The sequence below is a fragment of the Euleptes europaea genome, chromosome 6 (genome assembly GCF_029931775.1).
Source record: "Euleptes europaea isolate rEulEur1 chromosome 6, rEulEur1.hap1, whole genome shotgun sequence".
In the NCBI taxonomy this organism is placed as follows: domain Eukaryota; kingdom Metazoa; phylum Chordata; class Lepidosauria; order Squamata; family Sphaerodactylidae; genus Euleptes; species Euleptes europaea.
In genome coordinates, this window is record NC_079317.1 from 53751173 (window position 1) to 53764754 (window position 13582).

Consider the following 13582-nt stretch of genomic DNA (forward strand, 5'->3'; position numbering starts at 1 on the left):
CCCAGCAGATACATGACTACACCACAATGCTGTAAGGAACCAGAAAAATAAACACTTCCCATCAGCACTGAACCCAGGGCAGATGACCTGTCTGAAAGTGGACGAGAAACCAGGAGTCAAAGTTGGACTTGTGTTAACAGCACCGGGTTGCCTAAACCTCAGATATTAGAAATCCAGATACTTTCATTTTTAAAACACAAAAACAAGTTGCCCAATTTTTACGAATTTTAATGTGTTAAAAGTGAGGGTACACTTTCTGGTCAGTTGATGCATATAGTATCTTTAGCATAACAAGATAATACCTAACTTCTGCAAATGATTGCTTTTTCTACATACGGTAACAGTGAAAAGATTCATTTTACTCAGAAACATGTACAATCTGTTTTCCAATGTTGCCTCCACTCATCATGGACAGGAAAGCAGCTATAAGAGAAGATAAGAAATCAAACTCTCCCTATGCTACCATTTCTTAAGCGTAACAGCTTTCTTGGTGGATATAAACTTATTGATGAAATAATAGCAGTCCTGTTAATTTTTAAAACATATGCTTGTAAGATGCCAGAATCACTCTTATGCCTGTAGTTTGAACATGCTTCTGAATATGAATTAGATTATACTCGATCGTTTTGGAAGCATTTTCTTCTTTGGGGAAGAAGATGGCTGAGGGTAATGAACTACTGGCCCAAGTTTACACAGGTAGCTCCATGGCTGAATGGGGTCTTCCCGGGTCTAGTGCAACACACCAACAATCACATTGACTTTAATTGATGCAGTTCTATAGAAAATACTTTTCACAGTACTAATGTGTCTTGTTGTACCTCTTTCTCTTTATTGAAACATTTGTATCCCTCCTTTCCATTCAGTCACATCATCTAATAAGTAATTTAAGCAACAATGTGAATTAGCCCTTCTCAGAGAAAGTTCCTCTAGACATGGCTACCAATGCTTACCGGTATTTGGTAGCCCCCTCTAAAAATGACCCTTAGGAAAACTGGCAGCAGAGAACAGTTATGAGCAGGTGGGCTTCTCCTTTGCAGATCTAAGTATGATTCCCCCACCATCCTGGTTGCTGTCTCTCCTTTCTAGAGTGGCTCCAAGAGACAGAGATGGCCGAGGGGTTCATAAAGCAACCATCTTCATCCCAGTCCGGTTGCCCCAGAAGCCATTATATGGCTGTGGTATCTGTTACATTCTGTGGACTGGCCCTGAAATTTGCCTCAAGTGGGCAACTTTGGGGGCTGCTTTTAGAGGACTATGATCAGGCAGTGGCAGCACTGGCAGCTCATTTGACCATATACTCAAAAACAAATAATGGGTTGGATCCAGATTATATTTCTCAGTGACAGAATGGACCTTCCTGGCTCCCTCCTCCCACTGCAACCCACTGATCTCCACAAAATACCGCTCCAGGGGTGGGGGTATAATAGAAGAACCTAATGAATGACATAAGGGCGGGACTGCAGGAGGAAGGGGGAACTGGTGGAAATGGCCAGTTTAGTCTGCATCCAACCAAGATTTGGATTTAAATAATTTTCAGTCTCATTGATTCATGTGAACATGTTTTAAATCAGGCTATCCCTTCAACTCATTTAACCTGTTTCAGGGTAAAGTGAACATTCCATAGCTTTGGTATAGCAGAATAATGGTAAACCAACAATGTTTTACCTCCAGTGTTTTCCAAGCCTTTCACAACAGTCTCTCTAACCTGTAAAAAAAAAAGGGGGGGGATTGGTTCCCATTTCATCTTCTAAAAAAGACTGCAAAATTCTCAGAGAACCAGAAAACACTAAAGTGGTTAACCAAAATATGCTCGCTTAATCTCAACCAATTCTCTAGATAAAATGGCTGTAGTACCCAACTAGGTGGTTTATAGAAAGCCTCTATACTTATTGTCAAGAGGGTTAAAGTAGAGAATTCATTATTACTCAAGAGTCAACAGAATAAATGAGAAAATAAGCCTTTCACAGAAGAGAGCCAGATTTGCGACATACCTTCAGTTTTCCCTCTTTGATCCACTGACAGAGCTGCATAGTACTAGCTGGATATTTGTCCATGTAGTTCAGAACTAGAAATCTTTCCCTATGAAAGAGTAGAAGAGAAGTACTGGTTATAGTCAGTTGAGCTCAAACCCTTACAAGCAGAGACAGCCAATCAGCATTTGTGTGAAAATTTTTAACATTTGTGTCTGTTTAGTATGCTGTTAGATAACAAAGTAATAAAATTACAATGTACTGAAAGGATACAGGCCGCAATCTTTGCTGTGGATTCAGACCGTTGTGTCTTACTTTCTGTATATGAAACTACTTGCATTGATCAACAGGCTAATATTTTAATTTAACACAATCAAGCACTGCTGATCATCCAGATGGCTGAAAGTCTTCCAAAAATCTGCTGTAAATACACCAGAAGTTGTACAGTAGCTGATATGTGCACAAATACACTTGTGAATACAGAGTAGCCAAGTATTCCATGCATGTATCTTGGTCATTCTATTAAACAAGTGCCAGTGTTAATCTTAACTTTTACTGTGACGCGCGGCCCCTGCCCTATTTCCTCACAAACACAATGCTGCAGACAGGATACCTCTGCCTTAGAGTTGCAAGAATCCCATCTCCTTTTCCTGGCCTTGTTTCTGATGTTACCTTCTTCACATTCTGGCCTCTTATTTTAGCCTCCTGATCAACTCTAACTTTGGGTTCGGACTGAGGCAGGAGACTGAAATAGAAGCCTGGAATGGGTTGGATCCCACTATCCATCAATGGAAGGCACTGATGGTTTCTAATCTTCCCAGCAGCCATTTCTGACTCTGCAGTTGCAAGAATAACAGCAAGACAGGTTGGGAGGCTGCAGAGGGCAGGGGGAAGAGGATGAAGGCCCTCCCTTCTGCCTCTACTGTGAATGGAGCACTGATGATGAAGAAGAGAGTTATTTTGCTCCCTTTGCCCTCCCTGGTGAAGCCTCCCGACTGGTTATTAGTCTATATTCAGTCCAGATGGTGGCAAGGGCTGGTTAAGGAGAAATACCTAGTGATGTTCCGTGCTTTCATTATTTCCTCTATTGCAGGAGGGAGTGGAGGAGGATAAGGCATATCTTTGTTGTACTCTGAGATCTGCCCACATAAAATGATATGGCTATTTGGATTCATCTGTTAGAAACAAAACAGAATATAAAATGCCACTTTTCTGCCTTGCTACCAGGATAAAGGTGTAATCATAAGTAAGGTATCTCCATGTTGGATACCAATCAAAATATATTTTCTTATTTAAAAAATTGGCACAACGAGGTAAAATGGGTCATTATGTGTGTAAACATTTGAGAGGGTTGTACACCAAGCAATGCATTCTTGGAAGAACAAGCTTCTTGTATACAGCCTTATAGAATAATAGTTTTTTCATATTTTACCTTCAAGGAACTCTTTCTGTATTGACATTTCTGCTAAGGCACCTTTACATACAGCAGAGGTATTTTAGAATGTGCCTTGTATACATCTGTTTTTAATGGGGTAGATCTTAACAACCTCCAAGGAGCCTTCCTTAAACTTAAATGGCTCTTCTTCCAATGGAAGTCATATTACAGTAATAAAGTTGTCCTGTTACAAATAACCCCTTAATTTGACACAACCAGTAGACTCCAGGTCAATGGAGGCCAGTTACTTGATAGGAATCCTAAACTGAGGAATTTACACTGGAGTCATGAGATCTGCCCCAGGTGATAATTTTATGACCTATGGATCATAAGATAGTTGCTAGTCATTTTATGGCCCAAGAAACAAACACCTGTTGTATTTGAAAAACTGAGTGGTGTAATTATCATGGTACATATATACAGGTTTGTAAAAAACAGTGGCTGGTCTTGGCTTCACTTCTGTTATCTAAATGAAGTCCTCTGAATACTGCTGACCAAGCTTAGCAATATCTAATATCTGTTCTCTGGGTCTGCATGTTTGATCTCCCATGAGGAAATAAATCGTATAACCTACACTGGACAAAAATGAGCCCTTTCCCAACAGATGTACACTAATTTCAGTACCAGGCCTACCTGGTATGGTACACTAATTTCAGTACCAGGCCTACCTGATATGGTTAACAGCGACAGAGGACAGACAGTGGCAAAGCAGAGTTGCTGCTTGGGCAACAAAACAGTTGGCCAAAGTTTCACAGAGGAGCTACAGAGAGGCCACAACACAAACTGCTAGGATGATGGTACCCAGCAGGGGTGGTACATGGTGGCAGGATGCCAGAGTCCATCCAGGGCCCATGCAGGTAAGATTATGGCTGGCCTGGAGAGGTGACAGCAGAGTGAAGAACAGAAGGAAAGGAAAGGATTATGAGGTAGACAGGCAAAAGCACCAGGCACTTGGGTGTCCCTGTGGGTTGGATCATGTCCTGGGCATGTCTGACAAGGGCCTTTGCCCAATGTTGGAAGGTAGTATACATTATGGTCCTAATCCTATGAGAAAGGGAGAAGACTCTTGTAAAGACCTTGGTGAACCCCCTACACCAAGCCTACAACCTTCTGTCATAATGAACTGTGTAGTGCTCAATGTGCTCCTCCCCATACAAATTACAGTTCATGGGGCACTGCCAGGCCCACTGGGCTTCAACAAGGCCCATTATGAACATGCATTTTTGAATGCATCCAGAATTTCCTTGCAACGGCATACTGGAAGGGCAGCTTGGGATTAGTAAACTAATTGTCCAGCATGGAAACATGTCTACTACTACTGCTACTAATCTTCTCATAAAGGAACCCCTGACAGGCTTACAAGGGACCCTAGGACTTCCTGGAACACAGTTTGAAAACTCTTATAATAGATTGTTAAGCAGGGAATGGCTAAACATGCCAATTAAGAGAACAGTCTAAGGAACAGTGTGTGTTTATTATCAGTTATGAAACAGAACTAAAGAACATTCAGTTCATCTGGCCTACATTCTGTTACAGCCACCAGAAATGTTTCTTTTTTTACATATTCTTATATGAAGAATAAAAACACGGGAGTTAAAAAAATGAACATCTCCTCTAATGCCATCTCAATCGAAGCACAATAAAATAACTTGACACCATCCCAAGGGGAAAAAGCAGAATACAGGTTCTTCCCAATCATGAAACATATGTCATACCAAACATACTTTAAATTCTTGCAGGATACGAGGGCCCTGCCCCCCAGCCCACAAAGGGGGGGGGAGAAGTTGCTAATAAGGCTGCCAGGTTCCCCCTGGCCACCAGTGGGGGATGGGGGGGTAGGGTTGCCAGATCCATGTTAGGAACTCCTGGAGATTTGGGGATGGAACCTGGAGAGGACAGGGACCTCAGTGAGGTACAGTGCAATGGAGTCCACCCTCCAAAGCATCCATTTTCTCCAGGGAAACATCTCTTTAGTCTGGAAATGAGCCATAATTCCAGGGGATGTCCAGGTCCCACCTGGACGTGGTATCCTAGTAGCCAGCTATCCCTTAAATCCTCCCTGCACCTGGCGCTGCCTTCCCCAGGCTGAGCATAGCTTGCATGGGCCAGGTGTTGCCTTCCCCATGCCGGAAACTACTTTGTCTGGGGTGGTGCAGCTCTTCTTCCTTAGGCTATACTAGCCTAAGTGGAGGCAGGCCAACCATCAGCCCTCTGGAAATTCCCAGGTGGCTATAATGGCCAGTCTACCCCTGAAAGAAGTCTGCCTTGGGCCCAGGAGATTTCAGGATTGCCAGGCCATCCCAGCAACCAGTAGGGTGGGGCAGGGAAATGGTGACTGGCCACCAGTAATTTCCCGGAGGTAATGTCACACCTCTCTAGGAATCACCAGAAACTCTATGGTTTTCCTGGAAGTGATGTCAATCAATAAGTCAAATTTTATTTCGAAACAATATCAGCTCTGGAAGTGATGTGATGCCAACAGCAATTTATTTATTTTGTTTGCCTCTCACTGGCTGTTGGGAGTGCTAGCGGGCAAGGCAACTCTAACTATCAACAGCTCAAATGTTTTATTCTTGAGCAAGGTGATCAAAATGGTAGTGGCTGAACAATTTCAAACATTCATAGCTGAAACAGATTGTTTGGTTCCTTTCCAGTCAGGTTTAAGCCTGGTTATGGGATTTGTCATTTTTAATGCATGGTGATAGTGTTATGCGTGTGTGTTAAGTGCCGTCAAGTCAATGATGGTAGTACAGTGGAGTAATGCCCAGACTATAAAGAACAAAACATGAGCCAAATCAAGAACTAGAAAGACTTACAAAATGACAGAGAGGTTTGGCAGACTGTTCATCAACAGAAACTTGGATGCTGAATACATTTTCTACTTTCCTATCTGTTCCTGCAATTTTCAGTTTATCCCAGCATTTCAGAAAGGAGATAATGTTTCCTCAACATTTCAAGAACTCACACAAGGGCCATAAAAAGCAAAGTTATTACTAGGGCAGGGTTATAGAAGAAATATCATGCTAAGAACCTTACATAAGCAGAGCCCTGCTGGATCAAACCAGTGGTCCCATCTAGTCCAGCATCCTGTCTCACACAGTGGCTACCTTCCATCAGCCAGATTCACAGTAAAGTCTTATCAATGCCTAAAGAATCTGGAGTAACAACTGGAAAGTGGCAAAAATAATAGCAGAAACTTACATGACCTATCACTGCATCACTGATGGCTCCACCAACATTATCAAAGTACACATCCACTCCATCTGGGCACAGCACACGCAGCCGTTGCACCATGTCTTCTTCTTTATAGTTGATAGCAGCATCAAACCCCATTTCCGAGACCAAAATAGAGCATTTTTCATTGGTTCCACAGATACCAACCACTCTGGAACAGCCCTCCAGGAAACCTATCTTTGGAAGCCCCATAAAAATACTCAGTTTGTCAACTTTTATGCAAAAACCTTGTCTTAACAGATTTAAAAAAACAATCTGATTTGCCTTCATTCAAAGAGAGAGCCTTGGGCTCTGCACTTGTCTTTGGCCATTTATGCTTGTAATTAGCAGTGCTTTCCAGGCTGAATTGCCACGCATATTTTTTTGAATTTTTCACGCTGAACCGTCATCCCGGAAGTGACTGCGAAGCCGGGGCATACCTGCTTCACATTACTTAAGAGCCCCTTTAACACTACCTTTGGTGTTTGCTCTGCCCCCTCTGCGAAGAATTCCCTGAAGGAACCATGCAAAATAACAGCAGCAAACAGGAACGAAGGAGCAGGCGAGTGGGTGGGTGTGGAATTTCTCCTTTTGCGTCGGGACTGTGAATAGGCATTTTAAAAGTCACATTTTAAAAAAGAGCTTTGAGCGAGCATCAAAATTGATCATGCATAAATGGCCTTACAGATAACTCTTTGCTTCAGTGAGGCAAAGACACGGTGATCAGGCCAGTGACTTGCAGAAGGCCAGATGCTTCTTAGCCCCCCATGCAATCACCTGCGGGAATATGCAGGGTCACTGGCAGGATCATGTCTTACTGGGATCACATGGAGACACTGGCTGTACCACCTGGTGCCTCACACAGTGCTGTGATTTACTTGGAAGAGGGACCATAGATCACAGTAGTTGTCTGCCCATACTCTACATGCAAGGACCTGTTCACATAACAAAGACTACCTCAGGACGGTGCCAGTCCCCAAGAATACTCTCCTTCCCCTGCATTATGTGGATAGCTCTATAAGGATCACTGTGATAACAACTGCATAGTGCTTTCAGTGTTCAAAAAATGTTTAACGTGTATTTATATTTATATTATTATTATCATCAGAATTTCTGATATCCCAGCTGGGCCCAAACACCTCCCATGGACTCACCCCCAAACTCACACATCAACTCCGCAGGGCCTGCAAAACAGAACTGTTTTGCCAGGCCTACACCTGAGGGCATCCACAAGCCTTTCCAATATATAAATTGCTGGCCTTTCCATCCTCCCCAAACTGGTTATGGGGTTTACTGGCTGGCCAGGACTGGGCAGCAGCTGAAATTATGCCATCTTATCTTAAAATTCATACCACATATTTTAAAAGACATATTTTAATAGAGATTTTTAATTGATGTTTTATATTGCGTTGTGAGCCGCCCTGAGCCCAGCTTGCCAGGAATGAGGGCGGGTTAGAAATGTAAATAAATAATAAATAACTAGGTAGAGCTGCCAACTCCGGCTTGGGAAATTCCTGGAGATTTGGGGGTTGGAACTTGGGGTGGGCATAGATTGGAAAAAGGAAGGCGCTTAAAGGGTATGGAATTCCATAGAGACTACCCTCCAAAGCTGCCATTTCATCCAGAGGAACCAATCTTTGTATTCTGGAGATCAGCTGTAATTACGGGAGAATTCCAGAACCCCACCTGGAAGATGGCAACTCTACAACTAGATCAATCAACCTCAGTTTTGCACCTGCAAGACTGAAACAATATTATGCTTCCACAGAGAACCATTCTTACAATGAAGCAAGTACAGATATGTTGGTTATTTTCCTGACTTTTAAGTGGAATACTTATGCTATTCTAGAGGTAACAGAACCACTGAAGTACTGCTACATCCAGCACCCCAAAATAGCATGAAATACATCCCCAGCTGATATGGCCCACATCAAATAGTGTCACATGCTTACCTGCCCAGCCAATGAGCCACAGGCACCAGCAGCTCCACTGACAACCATGGTTTGGTTAGCACCCGGCGTCACATGTCCTTTCTCTCTTATTCCTAACAAAGCGGTCAGCCCAGTCAAGCCAGCTGCTCCCAAAAAGTAGGAAAGATGCCCATCTACAAGTTGTGGATTAATCTGAACAGAGACAAATTGCTTACCATTCTACCAGCATGATTTTAGCAAACACGGACAACCTAGTCAGGATCCATTCAACAAACTTTCAGGCAGATTTATGGCCCTGCAGGAGGGCCAAGAAATTTCACTTGCTTCCATTATTGACCTCCATGTAGCTCTCCCACTGCAACCAGATATACTCTACTACCACCACTCTGCATTCAATTGTGGGTTTTTAAATTAATGACATTTACCATTTTTTAAAGATGCATTCCTTCAGGACTCCTACACACAAAACACTCTGCAGAGTTAACAGCCCATTCTGCAGATCCCCTGCAATTATGCTCATGGTCCCTCACCTCCCTAGAGCACAGGCTACTTGGAGGAGATGCAATAGAACTATGTGCAGTGGAATACAGGAGAATGAGCTTGTGGGTACTTGCAGAAAAGGTATAAAAGGACCTGCCTCAGTACTATGATGAAGCAGCCCACCAGGAAGGAGAGCATTCCCATGGGAGGCTTTGCATACCACTCTGGGCAAGCAAATGACCTGCAGGATGGTACCCTTAGATATTTTATTTCCACTTAATAACTAAATGATAAAAGGACAAGCCCTTTCAAGGGTAATCGAACAGGCTACAGTTTACTTAATTTTTCCATTTAATTCTCAGTGAAAAATTGCTATATTGAGTAGTTTTAAGAATCATTTCTATACACACCTTTTCAAGCTGCTTTCCATCTAAAATAGCCTTAGTCTGCCAGGGCCAATGAAAGGAAGTTACAAAATCTCCTATGGAAAAACCGGCATCTCTGCTTTCTTCCACAGTACCAATGCCTCCACCACTGGCAACTTCAGACAACTTCCATGGCTGAATGTAGTCAGCACCAGTGTCCTCATTCATAAGACAACGCTGAAAGATAAAACATAACAATAGAGAATTACTCTGAATATCTGAACAACCAACAAAAAACCCCATCCCACTTTCTCCTTTTGTGACTTTTTCATTCATTGCTCTGCAATACAGGGATATTTATTTTTCTTACAAAAATATTTTTCTTACCTACCTCACAGGGTTGCTGTGAGGATAAAATGGGGGAGAGGAGAATGATTTAAACTGCTTTGAGTCCCCATTGGGACAAAGGTGAGGTATAAATGAATTAATAAATAAATAAATGTGAATGGTCACATTGCTATGCAAAACTTGAATGTGTACAAGTTAAGTAATGTGTAAGCTCTAGCCCTGCGGCAAACCCTTAAACAGATTTCAGCAGACGGCAAATCCATGAAAGCAGTTTTATTGGTTAGAATCGAAAGGTTTCAGAAGCCGTATTAAAAAGGACACTAGTAAGGGTCAAAGGCAAGGCACATAGCATATATGGGAGAGCAAAAGAAGATAACCGGTTACCCAGGCAACCCACCCCCCTCCAACAGGCAGGAAGGAGCACTCGGTGATTCCCACAGTATGGGAATCTATGAAGACTAAACACGGGGCTTAGACTGGCCTTGGACAAAATAGCACAACAGCACCTGGAAGCAGCACAACAACACTACCACATATCATCCTCATGGCCTGCTCCTGACACAGTGCCACAGATAGTACTTCTTGCATTTCATGGCCTTTGGTCTAGTGTTTACAGCCGTTTCTCTATATCTAGGTATGTATCTGTCAAGTGAAAACATGCATCTGATGAAGTGGCTCTAGTCTTCAAAACTTATGCAACAATAAATAAATCTTCATGATGTCACGAGATTTTGTTTTGTAATAACAAACAGTGCAATCATATGCAGATTTACTCCAGTCTAAGGTCACTGAAGTTAGTGAGCTTAAACTGGAATAACTCGGCATAGAATTGCAGTGTAATACATTGCCCTTTGGGGATAATTCCCTTGATGTTCCTCAGGGTCACAAGGACCATTCTGAAATAATGAGACAGAATGAACTTGACTTAAGTAAATAAACTTAACACCTACCATATAAGGGTCCACAGACAGATAAAGTGTACGAACTTTTACTTGACCCTCTGACATTTTATCCAGTTGATTGGCTTCCTCCATACGGAAGTTTTCTGCAACTGGAACACCATTGATGCCTAGAATCAACCAGATTTCAGGTTTAACTACCACTATTTACCCCATAAATCAATATCTATAACACCTTTCAATCTGGCTGCTCTGTTGGGGAGGTGTGTCACATGACTCACGAGACCAAATTGTTACAAAAATTTAAAACTTTTTCTCACTATCTCCTCTACATAAATGACATATCCTAGCGCCTGCCTCACCAGATTCTGAACAGAACTCCCTCCTGCCTCTGTAACTTTCAGTTCTATGGCTTCCCTTTTATCCATGCTGAACGTTTGTACATCTCGTCTGCTTCTCCTGACACTCCTGCTGCTTTAGATCCCTTGTCTAGATAGGATCCATTTGGGGTCTTCGTTTTTGCTGCTGAAGCGCATATCTCAACACAGGCCATCTGCTTGCCTTGAACCTGGGCTCAGGTCCACACCCTAGTCAACTCCAGTCTATTTGGGAATGACACCTCTTGGCTTTGTGTTAACAGTTCCTTTGAATGTTTCATCTGTTTTCTTGAGCCAGAAAAGATACATATCCTTGCCACTGAAGTAAGTGCTACATACTTTTCAGTAAAGTGTTTAGGGTTGACTCTAAAGTAAATTAGGCCACCCTCAGATTTCAAAAACAATACATACAGAAGATACTATACTAAGCAGAGATTTCTAAAATTATTTCTAAAACGAGCAATGTGCAAAAAGCATTCAAATGGGCTGAAATTCTAACTGTGCTTCAGGGTGAAAAAATAAGTTTTTTTAACGCTTTTGGACATTTGCAAATAATTAGTTTTAGAACTGGGATTTGAGAATTGTTTTCATACTTATTTATCAATGATCTCAAAAAATTATGGATTAAAAAACATTAGGATCAGCTTTAAAGTGAAGGCGTCCACCTGCTTTAGAAACCTGATAGGAAAGAGATTAACAGCTGGCCAAAAGGAAATGTGTACTTATCTCAGACTCTGTCTTCAAAATGAAAAATGAGTTCGTTGCACAGAATCTGTACCTAGATTAACTGATATGAATCACTGAGGCAGGTACAATTTATACCACTTGCAACATCCTTGCTTCCTTTGCACAACTTCCTTGTACTCTATTTCACAGATGATACTAATTAAAGAGACTGCTTATGCTCTTCTACTCTTATAATTCTCAAGAATTCAGTGCTTACAGAAGAATGCCTGCTGTGCATGTCCTGCTGAAAACCTTTGTAAGCAGTGAAAAGGTTTCACCGCAAGCCTACTAACGTTACTGTAAAAAGCTCTCTGCAGAAATCTGACCGCTTGCCATCTCGTGAAACCACACCAAATTCACTACTGCGCTCTGAAAAGCAGAAACATACCGGGGCGTGAATTCAACACCACTCTCTGAATAATCATCAGTCCTCCAGCTGGGATGCTGCACAGGAGACCGTTTCCCTATAAAGCAGAAGACATTCAGCACAGAAGGAGTTGCAAGTCTTAATTTTTAAGGGAACTGGGAGAATCAGAACTGCATAATGTAAGAATAATATCAAGAGTGCACATTAACACTACAGCTGTAGACTGTGGGTCACAGACACATAAAAATACAGACAACTGGTATTGCGATCCTAAGCAGAGCTGCACTCTTTTAAGTCTATTGAAGAGGGAAGGGGCTGTGGCTCAATGAGCAGAGCATCTGCTTGGCATGCAGAAGGTCCCAGGATCAATCCCTGGTGTCTCCAGTAAGGATCAGGTTGTAGGTGATGTGAAAGACCTCAGCTTGAGAACTTGGAGAGCCACTGCCAGTCAGAGTAGACAATACTGACTTTGATGGACCAATGGTCTCATTCAGCATAAGGCAGTTTCATGCGATCATGTGAATGCACATAAATCCAGCAAAGCACTATGAGGGTACAGGGCAAGGTTCTTCCTCTAATATATGAAAGGATGTTAAAGGGAAATGAGTTAGCAACATAGAAGGTGAGCAACAGATTGGAAAAGCACACCATGTAAAAGAAGGATAATGCTGCTGCAGTCGTCTTGTTTGTGGACTTCCTAGAGGCACCTAGTTGGCCACTGTGTGAACTGACTGCTGGACTTGATGGGGCTTGGTCTGATCCAGTAGGGCCTTTCTTATGTTCTTGAGGTGCTAAAATATGTCAAATTGAACCATGCAAACAAAATTTCTTGCTAAAAATAATTTTAACATAAATATTAGCACTTTGCCGTAATATACTTCAGAACTGTTCTAGCAATGGAGAAGAATCAAAGGCTTAACTGTCTTGGTTTAGAGAAGCATCTGTAACCTGCGCCTTCTAATGGTGCTGGATTTCAGTTGCTTAAAAGCAGCATTGTGCTCAGAGCTGCTGTTACGGGAAATTGCTTTTTTAATTATGGGAAATTATCCTGCAGGTATGCTTATGTTTTTAAGAGAAAACATTTAAAATATATGTATATAGCTGCACAGCATAAACATCCTTTCAAATACCTACAACACAACAGCTAGTCAGAAAGAGAAAGAGAAATGACGGGAGAACTGGCCCTGGTACACTAGTAACACACAAGGCATTTAAATCACGCAACCTTTGAAAGCAATATGCTGTTATGCAAGGAATAGGCACTCACCTTTGACTTACGCAAATTCTATTTTTAGAGAGGTTGCTAAATCTAGAACTATGTTGCATACATGCTACCCATCACATTCAAATGCATGCCCTTTCTGATAGTAGTTTACAAAAGTTATAGGAAAGAAAAGATTCAAATATGCTGAGCTTAACAACACAGAGAGAATGCACATTAGAGTTTTCAGTAGTAAAATTCAACTGCAGA

General features: G+C 42.0%; 1 protein-coding gene across 1 annotated transcript; it reads right to left on the reverse strand.

Annotated features, from left to right (window-relative positions):
• Positions 1 to 337: 337 nt before the first annotated feature.
• PTGR2 (prostaglandin reductase 2) lies at positions 338 to 12169 on the reverse strand. The gene is made up of 9 exons (XM_056851334.1): positions 12133 to 12169; positions 10693 to 10811; positions 9440 to 9631; positions 8571 to 8741; positions 6607 to 6816; positions 3024 to 3145; positions 1992 to 2079; positions 1666 to 1705; positions 338 to 423 (listed from the first exon to the last, which is right to left on the reverse strand). The coding sequence occupies exons 1-9, from the start codon at positions 12167 to 12169 to the stop codon at positions 359 to 361; spliced, it is 1044 nt and encodes a 347-aa protein (XP_056707312.1). The 3' UTR covers positions 338 to 358.
• Positions 12170 to 13582: the final 1413 nt, after the last annotated feature.

What these genes read in the sequence shown, in the direction of transcription:
- PTGR2 (XM_056851334.1), bottom strand. Translation starts at nt 12,169, where the DNA reads ATGATTATTCAGAGAGTGGTGTTGAATTCACGCCCCG. An exon ending in ATGGAAAGCAGCTTGAAAAG is followed by an intron (nt 8,742 to 9,439) that starts GTGTGTATAGAA and finishes GTCTCTGTTCAG; the next exon opens with ATTAATCCACAACTTGTAGA. An exon ending in AAAGCACGGAACATCACTAG is followed by an intron (nt 2,080 to 3,023) that starts GTATTTCTCCTT and finishes ACTCTTTCATAG; the next exon opens with GGAAAGATTTCTAGTTCTGA.